This window comes from Lactuca sativa, chromosome 3 (genome assembly GCF_002870075.4).
Source record: "Lactuca sativa cultivar Salinas chromosome 3, Lsat_Salinas_v11, whole genome shotgun sequence".
In the NCBI taxonomy this organism is placed as follows: Eukaryota; Viridiplantae; Streptophyta; class Magnoliopsida; order Asterales; family Asteraceae; genus Lactuca; species Lactuca sativa.
The window spans coordinates 84,377,190-84,392,664 of record NC_056625.2 but is presented as its reverse complement, the minus strand read 5'-3'; the positions used below and the strand labels follow the sequence as shown (position 1 = coordinate 84,392,664).

The 15,475-nt window shown below is 34.7% G+C and overlaps 1 protein-coding gene and 1 pseudogene across 1 annotated transcript; one reads left to right on the top strand and one right to left on the bottom strand.

Annotated features, from left to right (window-relative positions):
* Positions 1-7,571: 7,571 nt before the first annotated feature.
* Positions 7,572-9,795, bottom strand: LOC128132784 (uncharacterized). Its single transcript, XM_052769745.1, has 3 exons — positions 9,326-9,795; positions 8,589-9,250; positions 7,572-8,440 (listed from the first exon to the last, which is right to left on the bottom strand). Exons 1-3 carry the CDS (start codon positions 9,793-9,795, stop codon positions 7,572-7,574), a joined length of 2,001 nt encoding a protein of 666 aa, XP_052625705.1.
* A 1,680-nt stretch (positions 9,796-11,475) lies between these two features.
* On the top strand, positions 11,476-15,048 carry LOC111920318 (histidine--tRNA ligase, cytoplasmic-like; annotated as a pseudogene).
* The last annotated feature ends 427 nt before the right edge of the window (positions 15,049-15,475 follow it).

Sequence of the window (15,475 nt, the reverse complement as noted above, 5' to 3'; positions counted from 1 at the left end):
AATAAATTAAATCCTAAAAGATCATTTAAATTGAAAAGAGTACTTAAAATACTACAAGCGGTAAACTAAAAGACAAACCGATAAACTGAATCTGATTACAATCACGTTTAAATTCTAAAAAATGAAGGGTGATATTTTAAAATAATACACACCGCCGCGTAACGAAAATTTGTCATGTTATAATGTTCATGATGCTTATTTTTTTTGTTGTGTTTAAATCCACGTCGTCGGAAACTATGGCCTCCCAAGTATTTATCTTGTGGGTGAAATTCACATAAAAATCATACACTTCTGACCGCATATGTTTCCATTTGGTAGCAATTTGATGTGTTGAATGATCCGAACCCCCAAATTGTTGTTCAAAATGATCTAGAACTATTCGCAAAAAACGTGACGATCTATCTTGAGTAACCTGTCTATTTCAAGAGTGTCATAGGAATAACATCTATTTTAAAAAAAAAAATGAAATGAAATGAGAATGCAATTTAAAGATTAAAAAAGAATGGACTCGAAAAGAAAAAGAGACATGGTTTTGAAAATGTAACATCCCAAAATTTTCAAATATTTTTTTCTTTTTTAGATAACCAAAACATTCCCATAAATGTGAAATCTCACTAAAAACTATTTTCAAAATTCAAACATCAACATTTTATTTAATATATCAGAGAGCCCTAAAATAAAATCGTCGGAGAGAGTGCACGCCGCACAATCAAGCCAGACCCTTGCCCTTAGGCTCTGAAGTACCTGAAACAAACAACAAATTGTAAGTTAACACTTAGTGAGTCCCCCAAAACATACCCCACACAATCCACATAATCATATAATCCATAATAGCACTATCAGCTACGCATAACACATAAGTCATGCATACAAGCATATAAAGTTGTCATGGAAACCTTCCAAGGTCTTATACCAAGTGCCACTGGAAACCCCACGTGGTCTTAACTATCTTCCATGGGAACCCCCCACATGGTATTTGCTAGCTGCCACTGGAACCCCCACGTGGTCTTGGCTACCTGCCATGGGAACCTCTACACGTTCTTCCCTAACCATAGAAATACATACGAACTAAACATGTAAAGTTACTAGGAAGCCGTGGAAACCCTCCAAGGACTTATAACAAATGCCATAAGAACCTCCTCATGCTCTTAGCCTACTGCCACGGAACCACCCCCCCCCCCCTCGGGACTTCCATACAAATGTCGTACCTACATATCACATAATCAACTAACAATCCATATATCATATAATGGGTCAGCCTTGGTGCCTTGGACCCATTGGTATGGTGAGAATACTCACCTCTCAAGAATTGTTTAACTGATAAGATAAGTCCCAACTTACAACTCCAACTCAAATGTCTACAATCATCATGTGATTAACTTGTCAAAATCCCGAAATACCTTGAATATCCTCAAAGTCAAACTTGGTCAACCCTAGACAAATTCAAATTCAACAGCCAAGGTCAACAGTCCATGTTGACCTCAACTCGTCGAATGCATCTAGCTACTCGTTGAGTTCCTTCAGAGTCCATAAAACCAAAAACTCAAGTCAACTCGCCGAGTTACCTGAGTGACTCGTCGAGTTCTTTAGTGTCCAGAGGACCGAGAACTCGAGTCAGGAGACCAAAAACTTGAGTCAGGAGACCGAAAACTCTAATAAAATCACCGAGATCACTCAGAATCCCGAAAACGGGTAAACCCTACCCAACTCATCGAGTTGGCAAAGCAACTCGTTGAGTTCCTTAAGCCCTTTTCATGTTCAGTCCTTTCCAGTTCTATCCAAGGCTCCAAACTACAGATCCAGCCCCCTAGGGTGTAGTTACCATGTAAATTTGTCAACTTTATGTGCATGTAAGGCCTCAAGAGGCTAAAACACTCAAAACTAAGCTTAGGAAGATGCTTAGGAGATAGAGAATGGCCAAAACTAGGTAAAGTCGACAACTTTATGACCATGGAGCCTAGAGGAGTCCAGATCTGAGACCATGTCCTAATGACAAGCTCAAACCCGAGATTGACTCCATTGTGCACTAGAAATGACCATATTCTTGCATCAGGGACGATCTAAGAAATGGAAAGCCAAGGTAAGACTTTTAACCTCATAAAGGTTGCTAACACAGACTAGATGTCGGATCTACTGCCTCTCCCTTTGCTACAACCTCTTCAAGCTCCAAATTCCTTCACAATCACACCAAAATCACTCTCCAAGGCTCTCTCTCTCTCTCACACACACACACACTCAAGAAGGTGTAAAGCTCAAACTAGGGTTTTTCTAGGTTGTAAAGACGATGAGGGAGGCCACAATGAAACATAAATTCCTTAAATAGTGGTACAAAACCCTGAAAATTAGGGTTTTCCTTTACAGCTCCTACTCGTCGAGTTGGTCCCTCCAACTCATCGAGTAGATTCTTCATTCCACGTCCAAAATAATCCCTACTCAACGAGTTGTGGCTCACAAACTCGTCGAGTACCGGTCCAAAACTCTAAAATGTTTGAGAGGTAAATGATACCTAAAACAAGCGTTATAGAAATGGATTTGAAGGGTATTTATATGGGAATTTAATTATTATTATTTTTTTAATGTTACCGTTTGAAGAAGAGAGAGAAAATGAGAAATACGGGTTCCATAATTAACCTACCAAACACACAAATTGAAGTATCACCTTCTCGCAAGAATTGTGACATTGCACATTGGCGTTGTGTTGTGGCAGTACCGCCGATCTATCCCAAGCCACAAACCACACCCTTCACCAAGTCTATTGGGAAGCATGTTAATTACTAGGCAAATACCATTCAACAATTTGGTATTTAAATCTTACAAATATCGTTAGTTTAGAAATGTTTATGTCATATTCAATTATTCATAGAGATTCCTGGGCACCAAGTTGGTTATAAAAAATAATTTTGGAATAATAGATCCTATATAATAAATAGTCAAGTGTACAACTTTTGTAACTTCCAAAACGTAATTAATCATATTTCTCTGTTTGAGTAATATTATAATTCTTATTTTTAGTCATCAGAATCAGCGACACATTGTAATTTTTTTATGTTTTTCAACATATTTTTATATTTTATTTGAGTAAAAAATAATTCTTTTTTTTGGAAACACCAAATTTATTAAAGGCACGTGAGGCAAAAGAAAAAAAAAACAACAAGCAACACTATAGTTTACAAACACTTAAGCAGGTTAACAACCCATTCACCCCAGTTGCATTTACACGAAATACCCCTGAATTTGACACACCAAAAAACCATAGTCACTACCATATCAGCAATTTTTGTAAAAGAAGTGTTTATATTATTGTACATCATATCGTTTCTCGTCTTCCAAATGCATGAGAACACTCATACATGATTGCAATGACAATTTTTCTTTTTTTGGGCAATGTGCCCAATTTGCTGCAAAGTTTAAGGCTTCATCCACCTTTGAGTAAACCTTGTCCATACCAAAACACCACTTAAGGATCCACAACAACGCTCCTTTTACAATAGGGCAAGCCACCTACAAGTGATCTAATGTCTCCTCATCATTGTTACAAAGAGCACAGTTGGAAGTACATACCATAATACTCCTGCTAAGAGCCGTGTAAGCTGGGATGCGCCCATTGTCGCCCTCCACACAAAAAATAATATCTCATGTTACAAAAATCTCGTCTATAACAATCAAAATACTGGTTAAGCTTGAACGTTTTGATTCCATGAATTTGTGCATGTGGCGATTGGCACCACAGCATGTGGATTTTTTTATATATAATAATGTTAATCTACTTAATTTATTTACATTTTTAACTATCTAATTTCACTTATAAATCTTATTATTATTATTATTTCTTCAACTCGCATAACAGCACCACTATTGCCGTTAAACACACCAAAAGTCCAAAACCGCATTACAAAATCAAATCAACAACAAAACTTAAATCAATCACCTAATTAAATTTCCTCACCAAAAAAGCATAAACACATAATCAAAATTAAATTTCTTTTTGTCAGTTTACATATAGTCTAATCATCAATTTATTCACTATGGTTCTTTTGTTTTAAAAAGTTAATAGCAATATATATTATGTTTCTTTTCGGTGGTTAAAAAGGCTATAGCTCTCTTTTAATTCTAAAGCAGATTTGGTAAATTACATTACAATTAAAAGTTAATGTTACCCACAAAATACAAAAATAGAAAGAAACAAAAAGCCTCTTTACATTCATCGAAACGCACGTTTCTCCATCCATAACCAGTTCATCAAAAATCTTTATATACTAAATTAATTTTTAATGTATATCGAGTGCAACTCAAGTTGAGTATATAATCCTTGTTTATTGATAAAATAAGTTACCAGATCAGATCTTATAATAATTTATAAATTTGAAGTTTAGATTCTATATTTAACTAACACCTAAAAATCATATAAGATATGTGAATCAACAAATTATTCATTATCTTTGATATGCTTCATGATACTTCTACGTATAGAATCTAATTTGGAGATCGTGTCTATATATACTTATATTCTTATTTTAATTTTATAGGAAGTGGGAAGATGCTAAAGTTAGTTTAATTCTCAAGTAAATTAATTGTAGTCACATGTATTAAATCAAATTTGTATACATATTTCTATCAATCACAAAACAACAATCGTACATATTTGATTTTATTTTATTCCATTTTAATTTTTTCTTTTAGTGAATAGTTAGACAATTGATCAATTAATCTTTTTTATCATTCAACAATTTCACATATATACAATGCTATCAAGTTAAATAAAAATATACGACCATATATTAAAGGGTTGAAGACAAAAAAAAAAAAAAAATTTAACAATTTAAAAAGTTAAAAATTAAAATATCAGTAAACTAGAAAGACACTATAAAAAATTTTACTGTTGTTTTTTAAATACCATTGTATCCTTCAATAGCCCTTTCTTCAAATCATATCTTCAAATCACATAGAGTAGTATTTTAAAAACAAAAATTAAAATTTATTATATTTTCATAGTATTTTAGTTCAATAATATTTCTAAAACACTTTATATATTTTCGTTACATTTCCTAGATTTTTTTTACTTCATAGTTTCGTTTTCACATTTTATATTTTTTATAATTTTTTAACACACACACACAAACACACACACACACACACACACATATATATATATATATATATATATATATATATATATATATATATATATATATATATATATATATATATATATATCACTACAAGAAGATTGGGCAACAGCGGCGACCTGTCGCTACAAATGCGTCGCCGGTATAAACACTTATATGAAAAATACAAATTAACCACTTACGTATTGTTGTTCGACTGCAGGACTATTAAATACTCTTGGCAATTGGAATTAGCCTTACGAAAAGCTTCGATTCGACTGATATCCTATTTAACATTAAAATTTAGATTACTTATACTTTAAATAAATATTTAAATATATAATAACTTCTTTGAAACATGCATTGTTGTATGAGCTCGACCCCCCTCTGTTTACAACTACTTGTTTTGCACGACATTCTTTGTTTGACGCTGAACGCCTTAAAAATTCTGGCGTTTGAAAATGTTCGACTGCCTTCGCCCAATTTTCATGTGACATACCATTAGGGGGGTTGTTTAATGCGGCTGAGATATCTGCAGGCCCCACGATTTCCTTAAAATAAGAATGAGCTTTACTTTTTCGGCTTCTGTAAACTTTTGCAAGACTCGAATCAATGCTCCGCAACAATTGAGCTCGCTCCGGATCCATGTTAACCTTATCCAAATCAAATTTATTCTGCAAAACACAAAAAATTTAGTTAATTAGATAACAATCAAAATTCACAACTAAACTTAAAATTGAATCCAAGTTACCTTTAGATGTACGACTGTTGCGTTCCTTAAGGCGGGGGAAACATTGTCCCAACAAGATACGTTGAAAGGGACATTATTCCACAAATACCTCCCGATTTCAGGTTTGAACCAACTACAACGCTTCCCGACAGGGGAATATGTGATCTCCCTATCGAAACCCAAATCTACGGGCTTTCCCCTATTTGCCCTTATCAACTTTCCCAACTCGATATTTTTTGACATGCCCCTTCTTGTTTTTTGGAAGCTCGACTGAAAAAATACAATTAAAAATATTAGCCACGATAACTTATTATAAAATAATAAAAATAGTTAATAAATATATCATAATAAAACTTATCGTCCTGTTCGTGCTGACCACGACCAAAGCCTCCTGGAGGTGGTGGATCCCCGACTCCATCACCTCCATGTCCAAGCACCATAACATCGGCCATCATGGCCAAGAGTATCGCCCAAGTAAACCTCATCTACAGCCTGTAAATTACAAGGTGTACAATATAAAAATACAATATGAATAAAAGTTAGTTACCTTGCGAAATTGTAAGATATACAATATAAACAAACAACATAAATAAAAGTTAGCCAAACAATATGAATTAAAGGTACATTTCAAATAAAGTTTCTATTATAAAATAAAATTGATTTTTTTAATCAGAATCTTCATCATATACTTCAATTTCTTCTTCATCCGTATCATAATCAAAATCGCCATCATCATAATCAGTCTCTTCATCGGAAACATTATCGATTCTACCCGTTGGCGGAGGTACTTCAGTCTCGTCTTCATCGTCATAATCAGCATTGTTTTGAGCTACGCCAACATTGCTTTGAAAGTATTGTGAGAAGTCGATAAAAAGTCTAGCTCCAGATGAAGAGTTGTTTTGAACTATGACAAAATTTTCGGCCTCCACATTGTCGACATCTTGGACAGAGTCACTGTAAGAATTTTGGACACAAGCATTGTCGGATGGTAGATCCCAAATATTTCGATGATTAACATGCTCGACGACACAACGAGGGTTGTTGTTTTGGTTTCTTCGATGATTAACAGGCTCGCGGATGTAGAACACTTGTTTGGCTTACGAAGCATATATGAGTTGATCATCTTGGTACGCTTCTTTTTCTGTGTCGATACTTATGAAATTATCATCAGGAATATCTCTCGTATCGAACCACTTGCACCAAAATATTACAGTCGAATAATCATATGGATATTACACCTCTATAATCTCTTCTAACTGGCCATAATATTTCTCTCCATTCTCACCAACCGCTAGAACCCCAGAGTTTTGTGTTTTGCATTTTGCATCACGACTAAGTACCATAAACCTAACACCGTTGACTATGCACACAGTGTAAGTATAAACATCTATTTGTGAACCCATTGAAAGGGCTAACAACTCTTTGTTGAATTTTGTAGAGTTTTCTTTTTCCATCTGATAAACCTATTAAACATATGTTGATGTGTTATGTATTCTTGATTCGTTATATTTATCAAAGATATTTGTTTGTTAATTATTATTACATTTTCAAGAAACCAGTTGGGAAATTCGGTCTTTTCGTCACTTTCAGGATGTTCAGATTTGAATTTTCTATATGGATAATATATATATATATATATATATATATATATATATATATATATATATATATATATATAATTGATGAATGGAAAAAAGTAACAATAAATAATGAAAGATAATTAAAAGTAAGAACGCTTACTCGATATATTGTCTGACTTCTTGACAACTATTCAGTATAAACCATTCTATATTACATTTCTCCCTTATATCAAGATGTTTGATTTGCGTTGCGCTCGTCGGTCGACACTTGGACTCAAACATCCAAAACTTTGTTTTTTCAATGACAACGTCTTCGTTTCTTTCAAGGCGATTAACATCTCGAAGGTACATCGTACAAAATGTTAAAGCTTCTTCAGCAATATAACCTTCAGCTATACAACCTTCCGGCCTCCCCTTATTTATGACATAATTCTTTAGTTTTTTCATATACCTTTCGAACGGATACATCCATCTCATACATACCGGGCCTCCGGCAATCGCTTCATCAGGTAAATGCAAAACTAAATGAATCATAATGTCGAAAAACGCTGGAGGATAAATCAACTCTAACTTGCACAAGATTCTAATAATGTCTTCTTTTGCTTTCCTCATATCCTCCACCTTTAGTGTTCTGGAGCAAATTTGCTTGAAAAACATACAAAGATCTACAATTAGTATAGAAGTTTCTTTGTCCAATAACGCTCTAACTCCAATCGGTACCAAACGTTGCATAAGAATGTGATAGTCATAAGATTTCAACCCAATAATGTTAGTATCATTATCTACCACTTTCTTACTGATATTAGATCCAAACCCATCAGGAAATTTAACATCTCTTATAAATTGACAAAAGATTTTGCGGTCAGGTTTCTTGAATGAGTAGCTTGCATGTGGTCTAGTGAACTTGTTACCCCTTTTTTGCAACCATTGATTACGCCGGATATTCAGATTTTTCAAGTCCTTACATGTATTTGATGTGTCTTTACTCTTATCATTCATCATAGAAGTACCCAAAAGACTCTCACCTACATTTTTCTCCACATGGATCAAATCTATGTTGTGCTTCAGCTGCAGAGAAGACCAATACTCGAGCTCGAAAAATATGCTACGTTTTGACCAGTTCAACTCGAATCCTTACCAATCCATGTTTTTTTAGAGTGTTAGGATGTTTACCTGGTTTATGAAGTATTAGATGACCTAGTTGCTCTTGTATGTCTTCATTAGTAAAGTGTCTTGGAGTGGGTCGTGTCTCAGGTTGCCCGTTAAATTTCAAACTCGTCCTTAATGGATCATCAACATCTAAGAACCGACGATGACCGATATAAACGACTTTATTTACTGCACGGTACGAAGGAGTGTCTTCATTGTAAGTCGGGCATGCTCTATACCCTTGTCCGCTCAAGCCCGATAAACTACTACGAGATGGAAAGTCATTTATTGTCCATAACAACATAGCTTTCATCGTGAAGAATGTGTTTCTCGCTGCGTCTTTAATACGTATGCCTGATTGCCATAAAAACTTAAACTCTTCCACTAACGGCCTAAGGAAAACATCTATGTCCTTTCCAGGTGCTTTAGGGCCGGGAATCAACAAGGCCAACATGAATGATGACTCTTTCATACAAAGCCATGGTGGCAAATTGTATGTGGTGAGTACAACCGGCCACGTACTATGCAGATTACACATGTTACCAAATAGATTAAAGCCATCAGCTGCCAGCCCTACACGTACGTTGCGAGGTTCACTCGAGAAGTCAGGGTAATCTACATCAAATTGTTGCCAACACTCTCCATCAACGGGATGACGCATCACACCATCTTCTGATCTCCCAGTACTACGTCATATCATATTTTTAGAAGTGTACCGTGAACAATACATACGGCGTAGTCTAGGGGTCACTGGAAAGTACCGTAACACCTTATGAGCCACTTTCTTACCCCTGGTGTTTTTATCAATCCACCGACTCTCTTTACAAACAGGACAAACTTGCAATGACTTGTGTTCCTTCTGGAAGAGAAAACATTCATTTTTGCACACATGAATTGACTCGTACCCCAAACCTAACTTCTTCAGTTTCTTTTTTGCTAAATAGTATGAATGGGGAACCTTGTTGTCTGGTGGAAATGCCGAATACAACAACTCAAGGAGTTGATCAAATGAACTATCAGTCCATTTGTTGTTGACCTTCATATGCATCAGCTTTGCTAAAAAATCAAGAAATGAAAACGTACAACCAGGATATAACTTGGTTTCGACTGCCTCTAACAACTCTTCAAAATCATCATCGACACCACTACCCCCTGTATTCAAGGTTCCTTCATTGAGGTTTGTATCATTTTCTCTCGACTCCCACATAACATCGTCAATAACATCAGCCATCTCGTTGCTTGATGATACGACATCTACAACTAGAGGGATTAAAGGTTCACCGTGATATATCCACGTGTCATATGATTGACTGAAACCATATATATGAACATGACGTCTCATTGCTTTCGGATCCATGAAGTAACGATTATCACATTTCTCACACGGACATCTGGTTTCACCTTTACAATCTAGGTGTAACATGGATCTCTCGATAAAAGAGTCGAGTCCTAGCTGGAACTCGGGAGATTGACGATGTGGATTAGTAGTCCAACTTTTATCAATAGACATGATGCAACTAGAAAATAATTTAGTGTTTAAGGTTTACTCTACGGGAAACGAAAATCAAGTAGAGTATTCATAAAGTTGATGATTCAAAAAGTATCCCAACATGGGAACACATGAACAAATAGTCAGAAATGGATAAAATATTAAAAGATTATATATATATATATATATATATATATATATATATATATATATATATATATATATATATATATATATATATAATCTTTTAATATTTTAAACTAATTTTATTTCATTTTAATATTAACATTAACTTGATTTTAAAACTACTTTTATTTGATTTTACAATTAATTTAGTATTTTTTTTATTGATTTTTTTTAAAATTAATTTAATTCACTACTAGAAAAACAGCCTTTTACGACGCGCAATCAATGACACGCGCTAATAGAGGATACGCATTTGTGCGTGCCGTAAAAATCGATGTCAGTTTTCCAAAATTTGAAGGATAGAGGACACGCATTTGTGCGTGCCCTACAATTGGTGTCAAATAAAAAAAATTAAAAACATGGAGGGTGCTTATTTTAAGTGTGTGTCGTCTACAAATGTCGCTTTATATTTTTTTAACTAAACGCGCGTTTTAAAGAGGGATCTAAAATTCTAAAATTTTGAATACCCCGCTTCTCACTCTGATCCTATGGGTCGCCTTATCTCTTGTACAGAGCCATTCTCTCCTTCCCCTCTCTCTCTCTCTCTCTCTCTCTCTCTAACCCTAGACACAATCACTGGCCATTCACGTTCCTTCTTCCTTGCTCCATATTTTTTACCTTCGTCGGATCTATCTTCTTCTCCCCCGTCGTTATCTTCTTCGTGCTCCATATAATAAAATCGGCGACCAAAGAATCAGGCTCGCTTCTTATTTTGCTTTTCTGTCTCCCACAAAAACCCTAGTTTCTATCACCACTTCTTGTCCCTCACAAAATATTTCATAGAACCGGCGATTGGGGGTCTGTGACTCTTCATGTTGACAACGCCCTACTGCAACTCATGATGGGGCCCAACGGTGAAGCAATTACATAACATGGTTGACTGCTCTGGCGTATTTACTTTTGTATTCATCTTCTTCCTCTCTATCTTCCCGTAAATACAAAATTAATCCCACTGTTGGATTAGTGAATTAGGGGTTAGGGTTTGGAGTGATTTGGGGAGAAGATGGTTTGCTCTAATGACCAAAAACTTCCCGGAATTGGGATTGAGAAAAGAAGGTTGTGTGGAAGGAAGTTGGATTGACTACGTAATTTACTGGGCCTACTTCAACAACACAACTGAAGACACGGTGAAGGTAAATTTTACGGGTTGCAGCTACTCTTCCCCTCCATTTCTCTCTTCCTCTCTCAACTCTCATCTCTCTCGCTCTAATAAACTCCCATGTGTATTCCTTTTGAATGCTCTCTCTCTCTCTCTCTCTCTCTCTCTCTCTCTTACAATTTTTAGATCGAGGTGCTCTCCTAGACCACACCGCCTCCTCATTAGCACCAGTTGTTGATGCTGTTGCTGCCTTGTCTTGTGAGGCCTTGAAGGCCGACACTTCCACTGCCTTCAGCTTCACAGATTCTGGTGATGGCTGTTCTGATAAAGACGTGACTTATGTTTCTAGTGTTATGAAGGTTTTACTTAATGGCTCAAAATTATGTGGTAATCTACAGTGTGACCAAGTTGATAACATTCCTATAGTTCATGGTCGTTTAAGGTCTCTTTACAAATCAGTCCACTCTTCAACTCGAATTGCAGTGAATTCTTCTACCCCATTCGCAAATGGAAATGGAAGTGTTAGTGAGGATTTGACCGGACTCTTCTCTTCTCTAGCTCGTGCCCTTAAGAATCTTGGCAAGAGTAGTTGGCACCGAGCACATATTTGTCTAAAGGGCTTCGAAAACCATAACTTATATCCAACTTTGGTTGATAGTTTCAATGCTGGATGCCCTGGTCTTGACAGGTTGAATAACTCCATTAAGGATGCTACAAAGTTTGAGTTGGAAGACAAGTATGTCGAATCATTGCATGAAATTTATATTTTGTCCAAGGCTGTAAGAAAGATTCTTTCTTGGGAAGCCACAATTTCGTTTATATCACTGGAGGGGAGTATGAAAGGGGAAGAGGGTATTGATTAGAAACCCGACAAGAAAAAGAAGGTTATGGGAAAAGGCACAACTCTTTTGATGCAGTTTATAAAAGATAATTTACTGTTTGTGTATGTGGCTAACAATGTAAACGACAACTCATGCTCAACTCTCCCGGAGAAAGTGGCACAATGTTTCCTTTCCCACTTTGAAAGTCTACTACCGAAAATAAAACAAGTCGTTGAAAGCAATGAAAGCAATGAAAGCAATGAAAGCAATGAAAGCAATGAAAGCAGAAGGCTTCCGAAGCTCGCCAAAGTAATAATACCATGCATGCTTATGTTTTATCTTTGATAAAATATTTATTTGTTTCTTGATTGATATATATAATCATCTTACTTTTTAAACTTTACAGGGGACTCGTGATTTTGCAAAAGAACAAATGGTTGTACGAGAGAAAGCAATTGCAATCGTTGGCAATGTCTTTAAGAGGCACGGTGCAATGGCACTTGATATATCCTTTATGATCTAGCTGACCAGGTTATATATTTTTGTTTTATTATTTTCTTAAGCAGTGATATATCCTTTGATAGCCATTGGGCAAAGTTTTTGTTTGTTTTTTTAGGGTGGGGAGATTTGTTCCCTCCGGTATGACTTGACGGTTCCATTTGCGAGATATGTTGCTATGAATGGTCTTACATCTTTCAGAAGGTACCAAATTGCAAAAGTGTATAGAAGAGACAACCCATCTAAAGCAAGACACCGTGAATTTATCAATGTGATTTTGACATTGCTGGTGATGAAATAATAGCAGCTGACTTTGAGGTGGTTAGGATCTTGGTTGAACTACTAGATGAGCTAAACATTGGTGATTATGAGGTAAGTGTTTTAGTCACATTTTCAATTTCATTTCCTTACCTTTTCTTCTACTTAAGTGACATTCCACCATGCACAGATAAAGTTGAACCATAGAAAGTTACTGGATGGAATGCTAGAGATATGTGGTGTACCATCTCACAAAATGCGAACTATTTGCTCAAGTATTGACAAATTAGACAAACAGTCATTTGACCAAATTATAACCGTTTTGTCAACATCTTTCCATTCATGCATCTTGTAGATATATCAAGTTATAATAATCGGTTATATATTGTTCTCATGGCAGTATTACCGTTTGTATCTATCGATGGGTGGGTCAAGAAAAATAAGAGGTGTTCAAAATCTGGAAACAGTAAGACCACATCAATTACTAGAGCAAATGGTGTGTACTGCTTTCAGAGCTGCAGCTGACACTCTTAACCAGACTAGATTTGGTGGGTTAAAGAACATGACAATAAAAATCGACCAATTATACTTCACCATTGCTTCTGCATTGAAGCCTTTACAAGGTATGTGTAATGTCTCATTTACAATTTTTAGACACAAGGGTAAAATAGTCATTTTTTTTAATTTGACTTATTGCATTGGCAACAAACAAGCTACCGGGTGATATGGAAATAATCCAAGATGTAAAACGGCTCTGTGTTGTATTCGAACACGTGGAGAAGCTGCTAACACTTGGCAGTGGCAGTGGGAATCAATGGAGTCACCAACAGAGGGAGATTGGAATCTAGAGTTGCAAGGACTGTGGGAAAGTGAAAGCAGGGGGTCCATACACATTGAAGTAATAATATTTAATTTTTAAATTTTCTTCTGATATTTTAATGTTTTTAATTTACTGATATATATTTTTTGTTTGTTTGTGTATGAATGATGATAGTACTGCAAGTGTTGTTACAGTTAGGAGCACAATTTGAAGGCTGAATGAGCCAACTGAGAGTTAAGTAGAAGGTTCTTCAATGTTGAGGTCTTTCAAACATTAAATGGTATTTTGACCTTTAAAACAATGATTTTGTAGGTATATGCCCTCCTGTTACCAATCTACAAGAAGTGAAGTATAAACCAACTTTACATATAAATATTTACAAGCTCATTCTATTTATAAACAAGATGATATTTTATTAGTTGTGTTTTTACGTGTATAGATTCCGATAGCTGAGATTTTGCTTTTCTGATCACTTATTTTGGATTCAGGTTTGATGCAAACCTGAGACCAGAGACTAAGGTTCTGATAGATCAATGCCAGGTGCAACCATCAGGTTTTTATTTAAAATATCCTTTATTATTATTATTATTATTATTATTATTATTATTATTATTATTATTATTAATTTAAATTTTTCTCAATCCATGTGGGCTTTATTATTATGAACAAGTATATGATAAATCTGATGTTTTTGGTGCTCTTTATTTTACTGCATCGGGCAGATGAAATCTGAACAGGAGACCATTATGGCCCAGGCTCAACAACATATAGCTATGCAGGTACTACAGAGTTTATTATTATTATTAATTATTATTATTATTATTATTATTATTATTATTATTATTATTATTGTACTTTCAATGCTTTGAAACTTCATGTTTTTATTTGTCGAAAATGGCCTTACAAGTTGGAGGGTTTAATCTTCCCGGATTACCTAGATTACCTAATGAGATTCCAACTAAAGTTTTGTGTTTAACTGAGGTACCTTATGTTTTTTCTTTTTTAAAAAGAAAAAATGTAAATGATGTTTAAATAATATTTTTGAGAAAATGTTAGGAGTTGGTTAATGTGGAAAACCTCATTTTGAGAAAATATGATATTTTTGAATAATTTTGGAACATTTTATTCACTTTAGGGTTTTTTGAGGGCAGTGAGAGTAATTCTTGTCCAGATTGTGTTTGTGTTCTAATGAAATCGGGCAGGTTGAATCTCAACGGGCATATTTGTTTGGGTATCAAAACTTTTTGTAAGTGATTAATTAAACTTTCCTTTTTTATTTAATAAAAACAGGTTGTGATGATGAAAGTAATTGACAACCCTTTTTATGTAAATGATGTTGTGATTGTGGGAGAGGTGTTGTGTTTTTCTCTGTTGCTAGGTAACCTTTTCAACAACAGCATTCTACTTAAGCAGGTGAGTAATCAAGATTAAGGGAGACTTGTAATCATGTTTAGCATTCCTTTCCAGTAAGAAACAGAGTTGTATGATTATTTGTTAGTTTTATAGGAATGTATAACACATGTTAGCAATGTATTATTTTTGTTTAACATTTGAATGATTCTTTGTATGACATTATAATTTGTGCAATTTATTTTATTTTTTGAGTATGAAATTTTATTTTATATTATGCAATGGATTGTATTTTTTGTATATGGTATTTTATTTCTATTATAATAAATTAAATGAAAATTTAATTTAAAAATTAATAAATATATAAATTTATTTTTTTAAACATTTAAA

Excerpts from the sequence above, each read along its gene's own strand:
- LOC128132784 (XM_052769745.1), bottom strand. The coding sequence starts at position 9,795 with ATGGCTGATGTTATTGACGATGTTATGTGGGAGTCGAGAGAAAATGAT. Across the intron at positions 9,251-9,325 it reads GTGGCTCATAAGGTGTTACG|TACTGGGAGATCAGAAGATG; the intron begins GTACTTTCCAGT and ends GATATGACGTAG. Across the intron at positions 8,441-8,588 it reads TCTAATACTTCATAAACCAG|GTGAGAGTCTTTTGGGTACT; the intron begins GTAAACATCCTA and ends AGAAAAATGTAG.